The following is a 19,212-nucleotide window of genomic DNA, read 5'->3' as shown; positions in this document are numbered from 1 at the left end:
CTTGACAGAAGAGACTCTGAACTGAGAGTTACTTTCATTAGGAGTGATGCCCGCTTAAGATAATCGCGCCAAGACGTCAGCCAGACGCTGGTCGTGCTGTTGACGGTTCCTACAAAAGACGAGTATGTCGTCTATCATGTTGACGACTACGGTGATGCCTTTGAGCAATCTCGACATGAAGCGTTGGAAATACCCGGGTGCTGTCGCAATGCCGAATGGAAGACGGTTGTAGCAATAATGGCCAAAAGGTGTAATGAATGTCATCACTTCTTCGCTCTCACGAGCTACTTTGATTTGGAAGAAGTTGTTCTTGCATCAAGCTTGAAAAAAATTCGTGCCCCACCAAGCTGGCCTAAGATGTCTTCAACTGCTGGCACAATGTAGCATTCCCGCTGCATAACTTTGTTAAACTTTGTTAAGTGGACACAGAGACTGTACTCGCCCGACGGCTTCGGCACGACGACGAGCCCTGAACACCATGCGGTAGGCGTGCGAAACTTGAGAGTGACTCCTTGGGTTTCCATTTAATTCAATTCCTTCTTCACCTGTTCGAGCAGAGGAAGATGTATTCATCGAGGAACACTTAATGAAAAGCGACGAGCATCTTGAGCAACGCGCATGTGGTATTCTTCTTGCACTTCCCCGAGCCCACAAAAAAGGTTCTCTTGGGGTGGCGAAATACCATCCACAGAGTTTAAACACTGAACAATGCCGAAGTTTTTAATTGCCAGTAATCCTAGGAGGTATGTCATCTGGTTCTTGGTAACATACAGTCCTTGCAAAAGGAACCTTGTTACGCTACTGCAATGTAGCAGTGAAAGATCCCAGAACGTGCAACCTTTGATTTCCAGGACCAGATACCTCAGAATCCACGTTATCCAAAACAGTAAGTAATGCCGGAAGAGAAGGTGAAACCACCGTTCCTTCAGTTCATGAGTCTATCTTGAAGTGTGCGAGGTGACCATTCCCGAGGTGACCATGCGAGGTGAATGTCGGCATATCGTGCCCGACGCGTACTCTGTGCGTGAAGTTCAACTGAGCCTAACAGTTCTTTCGATGCGTGGCCAGGCAAACAGCAATAAAGTGACCTTGCCTCTTGCAGAAGTTGCATGTAGCCTTGCGAGCTGGGCATTGTTTTCGAGAGTGGTGACCACAGCCGCAGTAATCGCAAGTAGACTGAGTTGGCTGCACTGACTTGCTGCGAAGCTATGATGTGTTCTTCGCGCGTTGCGCCGCATCCACGTTTAAGCTGTCCAAGGCCCCATGCTCGCTGGTAGTTTAGCGGCATATACGCTCATTTTCGGCTTCCTCGTGAACGCGCACTTGGCACAACGCTTCCTCGGCTATACGTTTCGTACATTGGCACCATTGATCCGATAGCTTTTCATTCCTAAATCCAACGACCAACTTGTCTCGCACAAGGCGGCCTTCGATCTCGGCGTTGTTGTACCCAGAATGCTTTACAAGATTCCTAAGCGCGGTAAAAAATTCATCAAATGGCTCCCTATGTTGTTGTACTCGGCGGTGAAATCAGCGGCTCTTGTTAATCTCATTGATAGGGAATGCAAAATGCGAAATGATCTTAGCCTTGACTTCCGCCGATGGGCCGTTTCCGGAGGAGAGAGTTCTAGCGACGAGAAGACGCTACGTGCTTGGGAACCCATGCAATGTTTTATAAAAGAGTTCGCACATGCACCTCGTCGGTGACTGTGTTGATTGCGGCTGTGAAGGCGTTATCTTCGTACCTCGTTATTCATGTTGGCTATTCCAAGGGCTGGCGAAGTTTAAAGGCGAAGGAGGGTGATGTCCCGGCGTACCGACGTGAACGAGGGTGAGCTGGCAAGGCCCAGTGTCTGGGTCGGTTGTCTCGTCCATGAGCTGGGAAGGCCCAGCGTCTGTACCGGTTGTCTCGTCCATATCTCCGCGTTAGACGCCCACTTCTGACACCATGTTCAGAGACGTCGAGTAAGACACGTGCATGGCTCATAGCAAACACAGGAAGCCGCTTTATTTCGAACTGCGCCCCTGCTATATACTACACATGAGGTGGCGCGCGCATGTTCCCTGTGCCATTCATTAGAGGATTAACATAGCACTCAGCGTCCACTACAAGTAAATACAAATATTTGGGCGTATGAATAAATAACGGTGCTTAGTACCCAAGGGAGCGCTAAAGATACCTAATGAATAAGGGTAAGAGGAATGCAGCTATAATAAAAAATAGGGGACTGTGGAACTACAAGAGGTATGGCGTTGTGAGAGAGGTTTGAAAAGGTGTCATGTTCCCGGGTTTGATGTTCGGCAATGCGGTCTTGTGCATGAAATTAGAGGTTCAAGTAAAATTGGAAATTAACCAACGAGGCATGGGTAGACTTGCTTTGGGAGCAAACGGGAATGACCCAAATCCGGGGGTACAGGGTAAAACGGGATGGGCATCGTTTGAGTGCAGGGAAGCTAGCAGCAATATAGAATTTGAAGAGCGATTGGGAGAAATTGGGACCAACGTTAACCTAGGAAAAATTTTCAGCTACTTGTACATGAAGAATGTTGATACTAAATCGGGGAAGCGAACTCGAAAATTGTCAAGCAAGTATTTAGACCGCAGCAGAATACCAAGCCAAAAGTAAACATTGTTTAGGAAGAACGCGAAGAAAACAGTGAGAGACATGTGGAAGATTGGAATGCTTACGAAATAATCCCTGGAAACCTACCGAACTTTCAAGCAGGAAATTTCAAAAGAAAAGATCTACGATGATTCTCGGGGTAGCTCTCTGATGTTCGTGGCCAGAAGGGGAATTTTGCGGACCAAGACGTACCGAGTCAAATACAAAAACACAGACATGGTATGTTGTGCGTGTGGAGAGGAGGAGGAATCGGCTGAACATTTGATACATTTGATAATGTTCTGCAAAAGTCTCCACACTGCAGTCCAAGATAATGGCACGGAAGTTTTGAAAGTATGGAGGTTTAGGGACAGCGAAGGCGAAATAGACTTTAAACGGGTATAAATAACCATGAGGAGGCTAACGAATTACTCGCTACAGTCAAGGCGCGAGCGATACTCAATCCTTAAAACACATACATAGTGATCGTACTTAACTTTATGATTAGGTGGCGAGAGCAACGGCTTGATATAAAGGGCACAGCCAGATACATACATTTATTCATCGTGACATATAGTGAAGAAAAGTTATGAATTCACCTGTCATAAAAAAACAGGCTTGGTTTGATGTCATTTGACAGGCAATATTTTCACTACTGGAGTCATATTATTTCATATTTTCTGGACAATTTTTGGCCCCTTAAAATACCTGTGACACCAATTTCAGAAACTGTACATGCTTAGTAGCCTATAAGATATTTTAATTTGGTTGTAAAGTAAGGGTGCGCCCTGGTTTGAGTATTCAGGTGCAATCGACATTTTCCGTAGTTTGATGTAGACCTGGGGCCCTCCCCCGACATTGCAGAGGTTAAGCAAGTATTAGCGACGTCAGGCAACAACTGCGGGGCACACAATACCCCAGCTGATACCCGAGGAAGACTATTGTTCGTCAGACCTCTCGCTCTGTTGTCGGCTGCCCCAAAGGTGGTTTGGCTTCTCAGGCCAGGAACGCTTCTTTTTGTTTTTTTCCTGAGAGGAACACGCTCAAAGCATCCACACAGCTTCATTCTTTACCCCTCCCCCCTAATTAAAAACAGCGCGTTCAGAGTCACCGTAGCTTGAGTGCACATAGCATCAGGAGCTGCCCCGATGTGAGGCGCCAGTTTTTCGAAGTGTTTAGGGGGGGTGTTTCGAACTGACGCAAAATCTTTCTAAATTACCGAAGCTATAGTATAAATGATACGATGAGCCTTTACAATTCAATGTCGGCATTATCAGCAGCAAAGCTACAAGTCCCTGTAGAAAGGTCGGAACTTAACCTTTTGCTGTCAAGGGTCCTTTAGTACAAGTCGAGCAAAAACTTTGAGGTCGATGGTGTGTGTGGTTTTTCTTAGTTTCTTAGTGTGTGGTTTTTTTGGCTTTTCTTAGCTTCATGTGGACTCTTCGAAGGCCAGAGTCAACTAGACACAAGGACAGCGTTCAAGAGCGCTTATTGATAGGAAACATTGGAACGAAAAGAAGCCTGCGTACCTTTAAGTTCGACGCGCAAATTTGGACGAAAAAAAGTGGCAGATCCTACCTACTGTGGGAATCGATGATATGCGAAGCACCAATGAGGAACGTTGATATGTCACTTAAAAATGAGCACAACTTTACGAGGTGGACGTAAATTATGCCGCACAAGACTTCCATGCCATGATTGTCATGTTTGAAAGTGTCACTTGCCTTCGTCGTCTGTTCACGTCGCGTAATACCATATTTTGTGTATGTGGAGCTAGCCATAAGGCCTTGAGCATGTTATGAGCGCAGTATACAGTAAAGTTCTTACATGACGCGCATCTCATGATTATCATGTTTGCACTAGTCACATGCCATCGTCATTCATTCACGTCACCTGATACCAAGTTCGGTAGGTGGGGAGCTAGCGAGACGACCGCGAACACATTGTGAGTGTAGCACGAAATCATGTTTTACATGACACACATGCCATGATTATCACATTTGGACGTGACATTTACCTTCGTCATTCGTTCACGTCACGTAATACCAAATTGATTTGATATGTGGGTTTTACCGTCCCAAAATCACCATATAATTATGAGAAACGCCGTAGTGGAGGGCTGCGGAAATCTCGACCATCTGTGGCTCTTTAACGTGCATTTAAATATGAGCACATAGGCCTACAACATTTCCCCTTCTATCGGAAATGCAGCCGCCACAGCCAGGATTTGATCCCATGATCTGCGGCTCAGCAGCCGAATGCCTTGGCCACTAGACCACCGCGGCGGGGCGTAATAGCGAATAAGGTATATGTTAAGCTTGCGGAAGGGCTGCGAGTGCATCATGAGTGTCGTATGTTGTTCATGTTCTTACGTGACACTCATGTCATTATTATAATGTTTGCACTAGTGATATGCAGTCCTCATCACTTGACGTCACCTAACACCATATTTGGTATATGTGAAGCTAGCGAAACGGCCACGAGCGTATCATTAGCGTGACGTGTAGTTATGACTAGTCATAACATGAAAATCATGACGTGCATGTCATGATTTCTGCGTTAGGGTCTGTCTCCTATGTTTGCTATGTAGTCATTAGATACCATACCAGTTTTGCAAAATGTCAGTTGAACTAAACCACCACAAGAGCAGGAAGACATTGAAATGTAAATCATGACATTCATGACATTCATGTCATGAACTTCAGCTTATGGCTAGTCTATCATGCTAGTCATACAGTCATGTTATGCCATACCAATTTTGGTATCCATACTATTATTAGGACGGGCAGGAGAGCTAAAAGTCGTAGGCGGTTAGAATGATTATATATATATATACATACATACATATAGAGGCAGACAGACAGATAGATAGATAGATAGATAGGTAGATAGACAGACAAAAGAGATAGATACTCCTAAATTCACCGAAGTTTGCCAAGAAATGCTTGGCATTTGAAAGCAGAATGGTTAGAAACTGGGTAGGTAAATAACAGATGCTTGTTTGCAAGGTTACAAAAACTCAAAAGCTACCGCGTATGGAAAACTATGTTGTGGAGTGGCACAACAAGAAAAAACAAGACTAGGAAAATGCATGGTTATTATAATGGTAAAAAATTGGCCCCATGTCTGCATGTTTCTGCAAATATCGTCGAAAGACAATAGTTCTGCTTGCGGAGAGAGTGAACAAGACATCTATTTGATGTTCTGCGCAAGAAAATCGGTAAGTGGTATTCTGGAGGCGCTGCGTTAAAGTGCCTCGAGCGTGCAGCGGAGGCGAACGAGTGCATCAAGTCACGTCACACGTGAGACATGAGCGCCATATGGCAGTTCTCTTAGAAAACAAAGCGTGTGGCTCTGAGACGGGTGTGCACGCCTGTCTCGGAGGTGATAAGGTGTAGAACTCAAGGCGACAGTAGGTGCCACCACCGTCTTCTGTAAAAGATATCTTCTGTTTATGTATTACCAAAGACGGCTCGCTAACACAGATGTCCTTATTTTTGTCTATAAAATATGCTTCCAACAGCAAACCTGCAGATGAATTGTAGCTTCTTCGAGAACCTGCGTGTCTGTGAATCGGGGCTCACACCCACATGCTGCGGTATGTGCGTAGTTGTGCGTAGTAATCCTCGCTGCTCTTAATTTTTAGCACATGCTCCCTAAGCCGGTACTTTAGGCATCTCTCGGATAAGTACGCGCATCTTGTGGCACATACCGCCGCATGTGGGTGTGAACCGCGATTCACAGTCACGCAGGTTCTCGGAAGAAGCTACAATTTATCGGCACGTTTGCTGTTGGAAGCATACTTTATAGACAAAAATAAGTACATTTGTGTTAGCAAGCCGTCCTTGGTGATACATAAACAGGAGATATTTTTTCTCGACGTAAGGATTTAGTGCTTCTATAGCTCATGTTTTCTGCTTTTCGTATTTTTTCTTACTTGTTCCTTGTTAGTGTGTGTGGTGGTGGTGCTATATTCATCGCGATTGCCGGACGCGGTTGCGCTTTTGTTAAAGGGTTTTCACATGCGCAGCTTTGTTCTTTCTTGGCTTTGCGCACTCTGTTGTACGTATATAAGAAGGTCTTTTCGGTGCAATAAACAGTTGGTAGTGAGCCCTGTATGCTCTGTGTGTGTTACTCAGGTGGTTGTGTGAGTGAATGTATGAGTGTTTGCGAAAGTCGACGTTGCGCTAAATATCTTACAATATGAAGATAACCAACTAGCCCAAAAACAAGTTTATTTGGAATATTTGTATAAGGGAAATTACTGTTGCGTGAAAATCGCCGTCATCTTCAGCCTGACTAAGCCCAATGAAGGCCAAAGTGCTATCCTGTGTTCCGCCAATCAAGCCGGTCCTGTGATTTTTGCGGCCACGTTCATCCTGCGAACGTTTTAATCTCATCGGCCCACTTAACTTTCTGTCTCCCCTTCATGCGTTTGCCTTTCCTTGGAACCCACTAAGTTACACCTAATGACCAGTAGTTATATTGCCTATGCACTCAGTACTCTGCCCATGTCCATTTCTTTGTAATTTAAATCATGATATTCTCAACGCCCGTTTGTTATCTGACCCACTGTGTTCTCTCTCTGTCTCTGAGGGTGACATTTAATATTTTACTTTTTATTGCTGATTGCGTTGTCCTCAATTTATGTTGAACTCTTTTTGTACAGGGCTCCAGGTTTCCTCGCCATTACTTATCGCAAAGTGCTGTTCTCCGCCGACTTTCACACTTGGCGTTCAGCTTTCCTTGTCCAATTCAGTAATCGGAATCCTATGAATGGCAAGAATCAAATTGCATCAATAATGATATTAAAGAACGTGGTAGTAAAGTAGAAATCATCCCTGTAGTGTAATCGAATTCCCATATACATGACCTTGACACCCATGCATACACCAATGGGAAGTTATTGCTGCATCTCGGAGGGGAAACGTAGTCTTCAGGTATAGTTGATGAATAGATCAGGTGAATTTACTTGTCGTAGTCGAGGACTGTGTGTATCCTGTGTGCGACCGTAAGCACGGTGCTTGCGGCGAAGCTTTCCCTGAGCGTCGCCTGGATAAGCCTGTCCGTATCGCCATCCATCTGCGAGGTGGCCTCATCCAGAACCAGGATCTTGGGTCTCCGCAGCAAGGCGCGTGCCAGACACACCAGCTGCCTCTGGCCGACACTGCGCCGAGCAGAATGCCATACTTTCAACAAGAATACAAAAAGGGAATCTCCGCTGGCCGTATGGGCCATATGACAGCAAACCGGCTGTAAATAAGCGTATTCGATCAGAAGAACACCCAAAGATTTTTTCGAATAAGTGAAATTTCAGATTTATAAAGCAGGCAACAAAGTATTATATTAATGAATTGATGGATACTGTTAAAAATAACTCCACAAAAACTTCACTGGGCTCCTTTGCGTCAAACATAATTTGGGAGAAAAAGAAAATCAAGTTAAGAGGCACCATGAAACCGTATATTTTCGATCGTAATCAGTGTCATGGGACTTAATTTTGGTGCTATATTAGCTCATGTGGTCATGAACTAAATATATATTTAAATATCTCTATATACACGCGAGCAGCCTGCGACTCAGACAGGGCTGGACAACGATGCTGTTACTGCGTCACGATATGATACAAGATATTCAGGCAAATACAAGATATCTTTAGGATACAGGTACAAGATATTACCAAAATCATTGTATCCAACGCAATACGTTTTGTATACTTTGATACATATCAGAATTGTCAATATATATATATATATATATATATATATATATATATATATATATATATATATATATATATATATATATATATATATATATATATATATATATACATATATATATATATATATAGTCCAGTAGATCCTGCGTGAGCGGTCACAACATGGTTTATTTCGACGTTTCGGCCTAGAGTCTGGCCTTCATCAGGATTAAAGATACATTTTGTTGGTGCTCAGCTTTATACAATCTCAATTCAGAGGGCAAGAAAAGAGTAAAAAAAAGAAAAAAAAAGAAAGAAAAAAAGAAGAGAAAAGAGAAGAAGAAGAGAAAAGTAATATACGGTGGACTCCCCTCGGGCACCCCCCTCAACTCTATTCTCAACTTCCCCCTTCATCTCTCTCCCCCTTCTCCCCTTCACCTTTCTGATGTCAGCGGTCTGTGTATGTTTCCTTTCACTAACGCATTCCTCCCGATCAGACGGCGCCTCCTGGCACTGGCGGTTCGGTGTGGGGCAAAAAAAAGCTTTTTCAGGAAGTCCTAAGCCTTTAACTACTCCTTTTTAGGAAGTCCTAAGCCTTTGACTACTCGGAGTCCCGTAAACAATTCGTCGTAGAAGGAGGGGTGCCGCGTATTGTGGCAGAGGCTGGTAAGCGGGCATTTTAGGAAGTTCTAAGCCTTTAACTACTCGGCACCCTGTCAACATTTCGTCGTAAAAAGAGGGGTGCCCCGTACTGCGGTAGAGGCTGGCAAGTGGGCGCAAAGTGAATTCCTTGCCCGCTTCTGGATTACACGTGTAGTGGGGCCTCCCGGCTGTGCACAGGGTTGCTGTTGGGCATGTCGTGCATGGTACAATTTATTGGGTAGTAAAATAAAAACAAAACAGAAAACAGACGACAGCTGCACTTAGGAAGAGTAGTTACACTTGGAATTGTTTTGGGTTGTCCATTGCATTTCGCAGCTGCAGTGCCGTGAACTCAGTTACTATTTTCATTGTTGCCGTTATTGTTTTCTAATGCTTTAATTGCTGCAAGTGCAAGTGCAATATATATATATATATATATATATATATATATATATATATATATATATATATATATATATATATATATATATATATATATATATATATATATTGAACCGTGTCTACATGTGGACAAAACCGATGATGTGGGGATTTAGTGGACACCAGGTAGTGGGCCTCTGGCTTGACCCGAGAACGAAGAAGAAGATCTTGCGGCTCAGCTGTTGAGAACACGCTGCTTTCGCTGCCTCAAGGCGTACTTGTGCTTTGTTTGCGTTGTACTGCGACACTGGTGGAGGTGCTGGCCCGCGACCCCGCCCGATGCTCCACACTCCCACGGGGAGCCGTTCATCTAGCCCAGAAGCACTTGTCGACACTCCCGTGCATCGCTTCAGTCGTCGCTTGCGAGGCCTCCTTCCAGAGTTCACCCTCTCACAGGAACACTCTACAAGGCACCGCTCACATCTACCAATGGCCATCGCCAGTCCACAACAGTTACTACGAGACAGTAGTTTGCCAACCCCATCTCAGGTAACCCTTTTTTCACCGCTGGTGCCGGATCGCTTTGGTGGTGGAGCACATGAAGACGTCGAAGAATGACTTGATCACTATGAACGTGTCGCTAACACCAACCAGTGGTCCCTTGAACGAAGGCTTTCCCGTGCCTATTTTTATCTCGACGACAGCGCTAGAACCTGGTACAAGAACAGAGAAGGCAGTTTGTCAACATGGAGTGACTTTAAAAGAGGGATGATTGACACATTTGCCGATGTCGACCAGCGCGAACGTGCGCAGCATTTACTCGAGCTACGTGTTCAGAAACCCAATGAAATGTTCGTAATGTTAGCTGAGGACATAGCCCGTCTCTTCCGTAAAGCTGACCCGCACATGACCGATGGCAAAAAGTTGCGATACCTCATGCACGGCGTTAAAGAGCAATTGTTCGCCGGACTTTTGCGGAACCCGCCAAGCACCGTGACAGACTTCTTCAAAGAAGCTACGGCTATCGAGCGGGCGCTTCCCCAACGATGCCGACAATACGATCGCTTGTCCAGCAGCGCCCACATGCAAGTTGCCGCTACGACATCTGACAATCAAAGGTCGTTGCACGATTTAATGAGAGAGATTGTTCGCGAAGAGCTGCTGAAACTGCGGAATCTGGTCACGGAACCACCCACGGCGTCTGTCGCTGAAGTCGTCCGCGAAGAAATACGCCAAGCGTTTTCAACAGCTGATCCTACTGACGATCAGCGACCTATGAACTACGCAGCCGCGCTTCGCCGCCCGCCGCCCGTTGCGCCATCGTACTGCCAGCCATCGGCAGCCGTTGCTTGGTCGCCACCACAAGAACAGACACCGCGGCGCCCTGCCGTCGTACCGCCGTACGAAATGCCACCGTACCAAGAACCGTCTCCCAACGAGACACTGCATTTGCCACATTACGAGCTGTTGCGGTGTCCACAGCTTCGTAAAACAGACGCCTGGCACACTGTAGATAGGCGTCCGCTTTGGTTTACCTGCGGAGGTGTGGGCCACATTTCCCGCCATTGCTGACACCACGTAGATATGTTTTGACCTCTTCGGTAGTGGTCTGACGATCGACGCGCCTACGACGGCTACGCACCACGCCGGGACGCTCATTCTCAAGGACCTCCCTTGTCTCAGTCCCATTTTGACAACCGCCGTGCCAATAATGACGACCGTGTACCTGATTACCAGCCAGGTTTGGGACGTCGACCACGCTCCCCGTCTCCGGCATATTCGCCTTCGCCGCACCGCCGAACTACAGCTGACGTCAGTGGAAGGAGGTCACCAAGTGCATGCCGGGGAAACTGAAGGCGGCGACCTCTGGGGGTGAGGTTGCAGGCCGTCAAGGCTACAAAAAAAGCCCCCCTTACTTGTACCACAGGACGCCATAAAGCTGAGAAATTGTAACACCGACAAAACTGTGACCACAGATCTTACTGTTTCGGTAGACGGAGAGCAAGTAACAGCCTTAGTTGACACCAGCGCCGACTTTTCTATCATAAGTGAAAACCTTGCCGTACGCCTAAAAAAAGTGAAGACTACGTGGACGGGACCTCACCTGAGGACAGCAGGCGGCCAGCTGTTGATGCCTGTCGGAAGATGTACAGCAAGACTCGACATCAGTGGCTCTTCTTTCGTGGCGACGTTTGTCATCCTCACCTCGTGTTGCAAGGACTTGATCATAGGGATAGACTTCTTAAGAGAATATGATGCCGTCATCAATATCCCGGACTGTTCAATTACATTGCGCAACAGCCCTGGTTTAGTTGACTGTTCGGACGCAATACGCAACACTTTACGTATAATTGATGTTTATGTGATCGTCCCGCCCCGGTCATGCCCTCTTGTTTTGGTGGAAGGCCACGAAGCGTTTGATGGCGAAGGAATTGCTGACCAAATTGGCTCGCTGCTATTTAGTCATGGCATTTCGGTCGCACGAGGTATCGTCCGTCTCAGTGGTGGACGCACGAATTTACTTGTGACGAACTTTAGTGCTGAGCGCCGGCACCTTCCGAAGAGCACAGCTATCGCTTCGTACGATAATATTGTAGACATTCGAGGCAGTTTATGTTTGTCGGTATTGGACGAAGCGCCTAATCAAGAACCAGAACCCGTTCTCGATGTTGGCACCACTCTGTCAAAGGACGAGCGACAGAGACTTCTTCAGCTGCTAGCCGAATTCCGCCACTGCTTTTCAACGACATCACGAGTTGGTCGAACACCTTTGACAAAGCACCGAATAATCACCGAGGACACAGTGAGACCTATCCACCAGAACCCTTATCGTGTAGCTTCAAAGGAACGCGAAGCCATACAACAAGTCGCGAAAATGCTTGCAGATGACGTCATTCAACCGTCACAGAGCCCCTGGGCATCGCCTGTAGTGCTAGCAAAGAAAAAGGACGGCACCCTGCGTTTTTGCGTGGACTACAGGAAGCTGAATCGGGTGACCAAAAAAGATGTGTACCCGCTCCCACATATTGATGACTCCCTTGACAGACTTCGGCACACTCGTTACTTTTCTTCCATGGACTTGAGGAGTGGATACTGGAAGATCGGGGTAGACCCAAGAGACCGAGAGAAAACCGCTTTTGTGACGCCAGATGGTTTATACGAATTTAAAGTCTTGCCTTTTGGTTTGTGCTCCGCGCCCGCGATTTTTCAAAGGGTTATGGACAAGGTACTTTCGGGATTAAAGTGGAAGACGTGCTAGTCTATCTGGACGACGTTATAGTGTTTTCGACCACTTTTGACGAGCATCTCAAAAGGCTGGAAGTTGTTTTACGTGCCATACGGTTCGCGGGTCTAACATTGAAACCAGAAAAGTGCCATTTCTGTTTTCACGAACTTCAGAGTCTTGGTCACGTCGTCAGCAACGCAGGCGTCCGGCCCGATCCTGGAAAAATTTCCACCATCGCACAATTCCCAGTATCCTCCAATAAGAAGGCTGTCAGACGCTTCCTAGGCTTTTGTGCCTATTATCACCGGTTTATCGCAGACTTCGCCCGCATCGTGTCACCACTAACTCACCTCACAAGAGACGATGTTGCCTTTGAGTGGAAAGAAGAACAGGAGGCTGCCTTTAATGACCTGCGTCAACGTCTTCAAACGCCCCCTGTGCTTGCCCACTTCGACGAAGAAGCCCCGACGATGCTTCACACAGACGCTAGCAATGTAGGTCTTGGGGCTGTGCTTGTGCAATGGCAAGAGGACACAGAAAGAGTGATCGCCTACGCAAGCCGAACGCTAACACGCGCAGAGATCAACTATGCAACAACAGTGAAAGAATGCTTCGCCGTATTATGGGCAGTAATGAAATTTCGCCTGTACTTGTATGGCCGGCACTTCAAAGTTAATAGTGACCATCACTCCCTTTGCTGGTTAACTAATCTAAAAGATCCCACCAGCCGATTAGCGCGTTGGAGCCTAAAACTGCAAGAGTTTGACATGACGGTCGTACACAAGTCAGGCAAGTGACATATGGACGCTGACTGCCTGTCCCGTTCACCCATTGAGTCGGGAACCCTACCTGAGGAGGAGCAAACGGCATTTCTCGGTGTCCTCGACACGACCGCCATTGCGCAGCAACAACGTGACGACACTGAGTTGCTTGGCTTAATTAACTACTTGGAAGGCAGATCTCAGAAGGCGCCAAGAGTTTTCACAAGAGTGTTGTCATCGTTTTGTTTGCGGGGCAGAGTACACTACAAAAGAAACTTTTCGTCGACAGGATCCGCCTATCTGCTCGTCATACCAGCAGCCCTTCGTACCGAAGTACTCAAAGCGTGCCACAACGATGTGACCTCTGGCCATTTGGGTTACATGAGAACGTTGGCCAGAGTACAGCAAAGGTATTACTGGCCGAGACTAACCACAGCCGTGAAGAACCACGTTCGTTCCTGTCTCGACTGCCAGCGACGCAAGTCACCACTGACTAAACCAGCTGGCCTCCTGCAACCCGTGCAGGTCTCAACAGCTCCATTATACCAGATAGGCATGGACATTTTGGGCCCACTTCCTATTTATACTGCAGGGAACCGCTGGGTTATCGTCGCGACGGATTATCTGACCCGTTATGCCGAGACGAAGGCTATCCAGAGAGGTACAGCAGCGGAGGTGGCACGATTTTTCATCGAAAATATTGTACTGAGGCATGGTGCACCAACCTTCGTGCTCACAGACAGAGGAACCGCATTTACAGCAGCTTTTTTGGATCACGTCCTGATGCTGAGTGGAACAACGCATCGTAAGACCACCACCTACCACCCACAGACAAACGGGCTGACGGAGCGTCTGAACAAAACCATTGAAGACATGCTTTCGATGTAAGTAGACATTGAACACAAAAATTGGGATGAAATCTTGCCTTACATAACGTTTGCGTACAACACGGCCAAGCAAGAAACAATCCGCATGACCCCGTTCAACCTCGTTCATGGATGAGAAGTACGAACTATGTTAGATGCGATGCTACCGCACGAAAGTGATGACATCGACCCAGACGCCAACACGTTTACGGAACGCGCGGAAGAAGCTAGACAACTGGCACGTTTACGGATCCGCCAGCAGCAAGAGTACAATGCAGGCCGCTACAATGCTCACTGCAGAGCAGTTGTCTATCAAACTGGCGACAAAGTATGGATTTGAACACCCGTACGGAAACGAGGACTATCATAAAAGCTCTTAAGAAGATACTTTGGGCCATACCGAGTGCTGCGACAACTGAGTGACGTCACTTACGAAGTTGTTCTCGACAATTCGTGTAGTACCAAGCGTCGCCAGCACCATCCTGAACTCGTTCACGTAGTGCGCATGAAGCCTTACGTCAGCGAGTGATTGTGTGAGACTTATCTTTTAACAAAAACTGCATTATTGACTTCGCATCGGGTCGATGCTCTTTGAGAGGGAGGCAAATGACCCGTGTGTACATGTGGACAACAACGATGATGGGGGGGGGGGTTTAGCGGACACCAGGTAGTGGGCCTCTGGCTTGACGCGAGAACGAAGAAGATCTTGCGGCTCAGCTGTTGAGAACACGCTGCTTTCGCTGCCTCAAGGCGTACTTGTGCTTTGTTCGCGTTGTACTGCGACAACATCATATATATATATATATATATATATATATATATATATATATATATATATATATATATATATATATATATATATATTGTTAAGGCGTTTATTAGCCGGCCCACAGCGAGCAAGCACAATGGCGACAGTAACGGCCAAGCACGGGCTCTCAGCGCGAGCGGCGTCCTTGTTGGGTAGCCCCACTAGAAGGTACTCAAGAGTTCGACCCATTTCATAGTTCGGAGGCTTCGCTACAATTACCCCGGGGTCGAAGTGGGAGCCGCCTGGCGACCTAACAGCTTGTTATTATGAGCAGGTCATAATAAGCCTTCAGGCGCTCCACATTGACGATGTCTCGCCCACGGCGGCGCATGTCCGAAAATTGTTCAACGGGTTCGATCAGATAGTTGACGGGTGAGGTGCGCTCGATGACACGGTAGGGGCCTTCGTATTTGGGACGTAGTTTGGAAGAAAGGCCAGCGGCAGAGGTCGGGATCGAGAGCCATACAAGCGCACCAGGAAGGAACGTGGGCTCAGAAGTGGTGGAGCCATCACGGATACTCTCCTGCCGCTCTTGCTCTTGCGTCGTAAAAGTCTTGGCAAGCTCGCGACACTCTTCAGCAAGCCTGGCTGTCTCGGAAATAGGTGTAAACTCAGATGGATCCGGCGTGTACGGGAGTATCGTGTCCATGGTGTGCGACGGGTGCCTTCCGTACAGCAAGTAGAAAGGTGAAAAACCAGTCGTGCTCTGAGGGGCGGTGTTGTAGGCGTAGGTGACGAAGGGCAGTATATTATCCCAATTAGTGTGGTTGGCAGCGACGTACATAGAAAGCATGTCGCCGAGGGTGCGGTTAAAGCGTTCGGTGAGGCCATTCGTCTGTGGGTGGTAAGCAGTAGTTTTGCGGTGGACAGAATGGCACTCCGTCAGAATGGCTTCGACGACTTCCGACAAGAAGACACGGCCTCGATCGCTGAGAAGCTCTTGGGGTGGTCCGTGGCGCAGTATAAATCGATGCAGCAGGAAGGACGCAACATCGCGCGCAGCAGCCGCAGGGAGAGCGGCAGTTTCGGCGTATCGCGTTAAATGGTCAACGGCAGCGATGGCCCAGCGGTTACCAGCGGACGTCAGAGGAAGTGGTCCATACAAATCGATACCTACGCGCCCAAAGAAACGTTCAGGGCAAGGTAACGGTTGTAGACTGGCGTGCGACATGTGAGCTTACGGTTTACGGCGTTGGCAAGTGAGGCAAGAGCGAACGAACTGCTGCACATAGCGGTACATCCCGCGCCAGAAGTAGCGTTGTCGAATGCGATGGTAGGTTTTGAATACCGCAGAGTGCGCGCATTGCGGATCAGAATGGAAGAATTCACATATCTCTGACCGCAGACTGCGGGGTATCACGAGTAACCACTGCCGGCCGTCGGCGTCGTAATTGCGTCGGTGTAGAAGGCCGTCACGAATGGCGAAATGGCGAGCTTGACGACACAATGCACGCGTGGATGGCGTTGCGGATGGATCAGAGAGCAAGTCGATCAGCGGGCCGATCCAATTATCCTTTCGCTGTTCGGTAGCGATTATGTCAACGTCAATGGCAGAAACAGCAGCCGAGGATACTGAGCAGAGCACATCACCTTCAGGCAGAGGGGAGCGCCAAAGGGCGTCGGCGTCAGCATGCTGGCGTCCGTTGCGGTACAGCACGCGGATGTCGTAGCCTTGTAAACGAAGAGCCCAACGGGCGAGACGGCCTGAGGGATCCTTCAATGATGAAAGCCAGCATAGTGCATGATGGTCGGTGACGACATCGAATGGGCGACCATACAAATACGGTCGAAACTTTGTAAGAGCCCAGACGATCGCCAGGCACTCTTTCTCCGTGACGGTGTAGTTTGTCTCAGCTCTCGTGAGCGTACGGCTTGCATATGCTACGATATATTCAGGGAATCCGGGTTTGCGCTGCGCCAGGACAGCGCCGAGGCCTACACCGCTGGCGTCTGTGTGCACCTCCGTCGGGGCCGTGGGGTCGTAGTGGCGTAGAATGGGAGGAGACGTCAACACATGGTGGAGCTTCGCGAACGCGTCGTCGCACTCAGACGACCACGAATTGAGGGACCCGTTACTTCCAAGGAGCTTCGTCAGCGGTGATATGATCGTGGCAAAGTTTCGTATGAAGCGTCGGAAGTACGAGCACAGGCCCACGAAACTACGCAGTTCTTTGACGGACGCAGGTTTGGGGAATTCGGCCACGGCCCGAAGCTTGGCTGGGTCAGGAAGAATGCCATCCTTGGATGGGTACGGGGATGGGTTGGTCACGAAAATAGAGGCGTTGCCCTGGGTGATTTGCACGGTCGCGAAAGGTACTAGCAACCCTTTCCTTCGGCAAGCACGGTCGGATGGCGAAACGAGTGCAATTGTGTCGGAGAGTCCAGCGCAGTAGGCAGATACACCCATCGTGGAGCTTGGAGGCACTATGGTATTGTCTTTCACGAGAATCTTGCTCACTTTCGGAGAACTGTCTTCCGGCGTCAAATGCGAGAAGGGGGAGAGTTCAATTTCGGCGGCGGCACAATGGATGACGGCGTCGTTGCGGGAGAGAAAATCCCACCCCAGGATGACGTCATGAGAGCATGCGGGAATGATGATGAATTGGGCGACATACAGAACGTCCTGAACGACAACGCGAGCTGTGCACCCTGCTGTAGGATGGATACGATGCAAACCGGCGGTACGAAGGGACAATCCAGAAATTGGCGTCGTCACTTTACGAAGCAAGCGGCAAAATTTTTCGTCCATAACGGATACTGCAGCTCCTGTGTCAATAAGAGCAGATGCGTGAACACCGTCCACAAGCACGTCAATGACATTAGATGGGCGGCTCTGAGGGCTTTCACAATGCGATAGCATCACAGTCCTTGCCTCGGGGACTGCGACGACTAGTTTTCCCGCTCGTGAGCAGTTGAACTTGGCCGCATGGGGGACGGGGAACGACGTCGTGGAGACGGTGACCTACGAGAAGATGAAGCTAGGCGAGTTGGCGGTGGCATAGACGGCGTTTCCTCGTGATAGGTACGCCTGATCTGGCCAGCAACAGGTGATGAGATATGGGGCGTCTGTACGCGAGTGCAATAACGTGCTACGTGGCCGGCGTAACCGCAGGCAAAGCAAATGGGCCGGTTGTCGGATGTGCGCCATCGGTTCGCCGGGGTAGGTCTTGTCCATGACGCAAGAGCCGATGGACGGAACGGTGGCTGGAAAGGCTGCAGGGGGTGCTGGAGCTGAGTCTGAGAGGTCACGTCAACATACGTAGCCGGCATACCCGCTGCAAAAAATGGAGGTCGTGCGGCAGCTTCGGCGTAAGTCAGTGGGGCGGGCGCTTGAACGACTGGAGGCGGCCTGGCGACCACCTGGGCGTAACTTGGGGGTACAGGAGCCGGAAGCTGTTGTGGGTTGTACGCAGGCATGACCTCCGCTATTTCCTGCTCAATCGCTCGGCGGATGGGGGGGAAAATGGTAGTGGCCGATTGTTGAGCAGCCGTTGGGTGGGCGAAGGGCAGGAGAGAGAACTGCCGTGTGATTTCCTCACGTATGAAGGACTTGAGGTCTGCCAGCAGTGCCACCTGGTCACAGCTCGCCTCCAAGCCTTCAAGCCCTGCATCTCGTGGTGTGGAGCGACGGGTCATCGAACGCTGCCGGCGGAGCTCCTCGTAGCTCTGGCACAGCGTGATGACCTCAGCTACTGTGCCTGGGTTTTTGGCAAGCAGCATCGTGAAGGCATCATCGGCAATGCCCTTCATGACGTTCCGGATCTTGTCTGATTCGGACATGCTGTCGTTGGACTTCTTGCATAGGTCCAGGACGTCTTCAATGTAGCTGGTGAATGATTCACCGGCCTGCTGAGCGCGTTCGCGTAAGCGCTGCTCGGCTTGCAGCTTACGAACGGCAGGGCGGCCAAAAACGCTGGTGATAGCGGTCTTAAAATCGGACCAGGTTGCGAAATCAGACGCGTGGTTGTTATACCACATGCCGGCCACACCCGCGAGGTAGAAAACCAGGTTGCCGAGTTTACCTGCCTCGTCCCAATGATTGGGGACGCTGACGCGTTCGTACATGGCGAGCCAGTCCTCGACGTCGGTGCCATCCGCGCCGGTGAAGACAGGTGGGTCGCGGATGCGGGGGACACCGGAACATGGCGTCGACGCAGGAGGAAGCGTTTGCTGGGCGGCGTCTTGTTGCATGGTTGAAGGCACGGTACGGGATCTAAGCTCCAA

General features: G+C 48.8%; 1 protein-coding gene across 1 annotated transcript in view; it reads right to left on the bottom strand.

Moving 5' to 3' along the window:
• LOC119164622 (ATP-binding cassette sub-family C member 2) overlaps positions 1-19,212 on the bottom strand; it is a 121,297-nt gene that overhangs the window by 29,038 nt on the left and 73,047 nt on the right. The window contains exon 6 of the mRNA XM_075874537.1: positions 7,576-7,770. Within this exon, the coding sequence (XP_075730652.1) occupies positions 7,576-7,770 (195 nt within the window). The remainder of the gene's footprint in view (positions 1-7,575; positions 7,771-19,212) is intronic.

This window comes from Rhipicephalus microplus, chromosome 9 (genome assembly GCF_043290135.1).
Source record: "Rhipicephalus microplus isolate Deutch F79 chromosome 9, USDA_Rmic, whole genome shotgun sequence".
Taxonomy (NCBI): Eukaryota; Metazoa; Arthropoda; class Arachnida; order Ixodida; family Ixodidae; genus Rhipicephalus; species Rhipicephalus microplus.
This window is presented reverse-complemented; position numbering and strand designations above follow the sequence as displayed.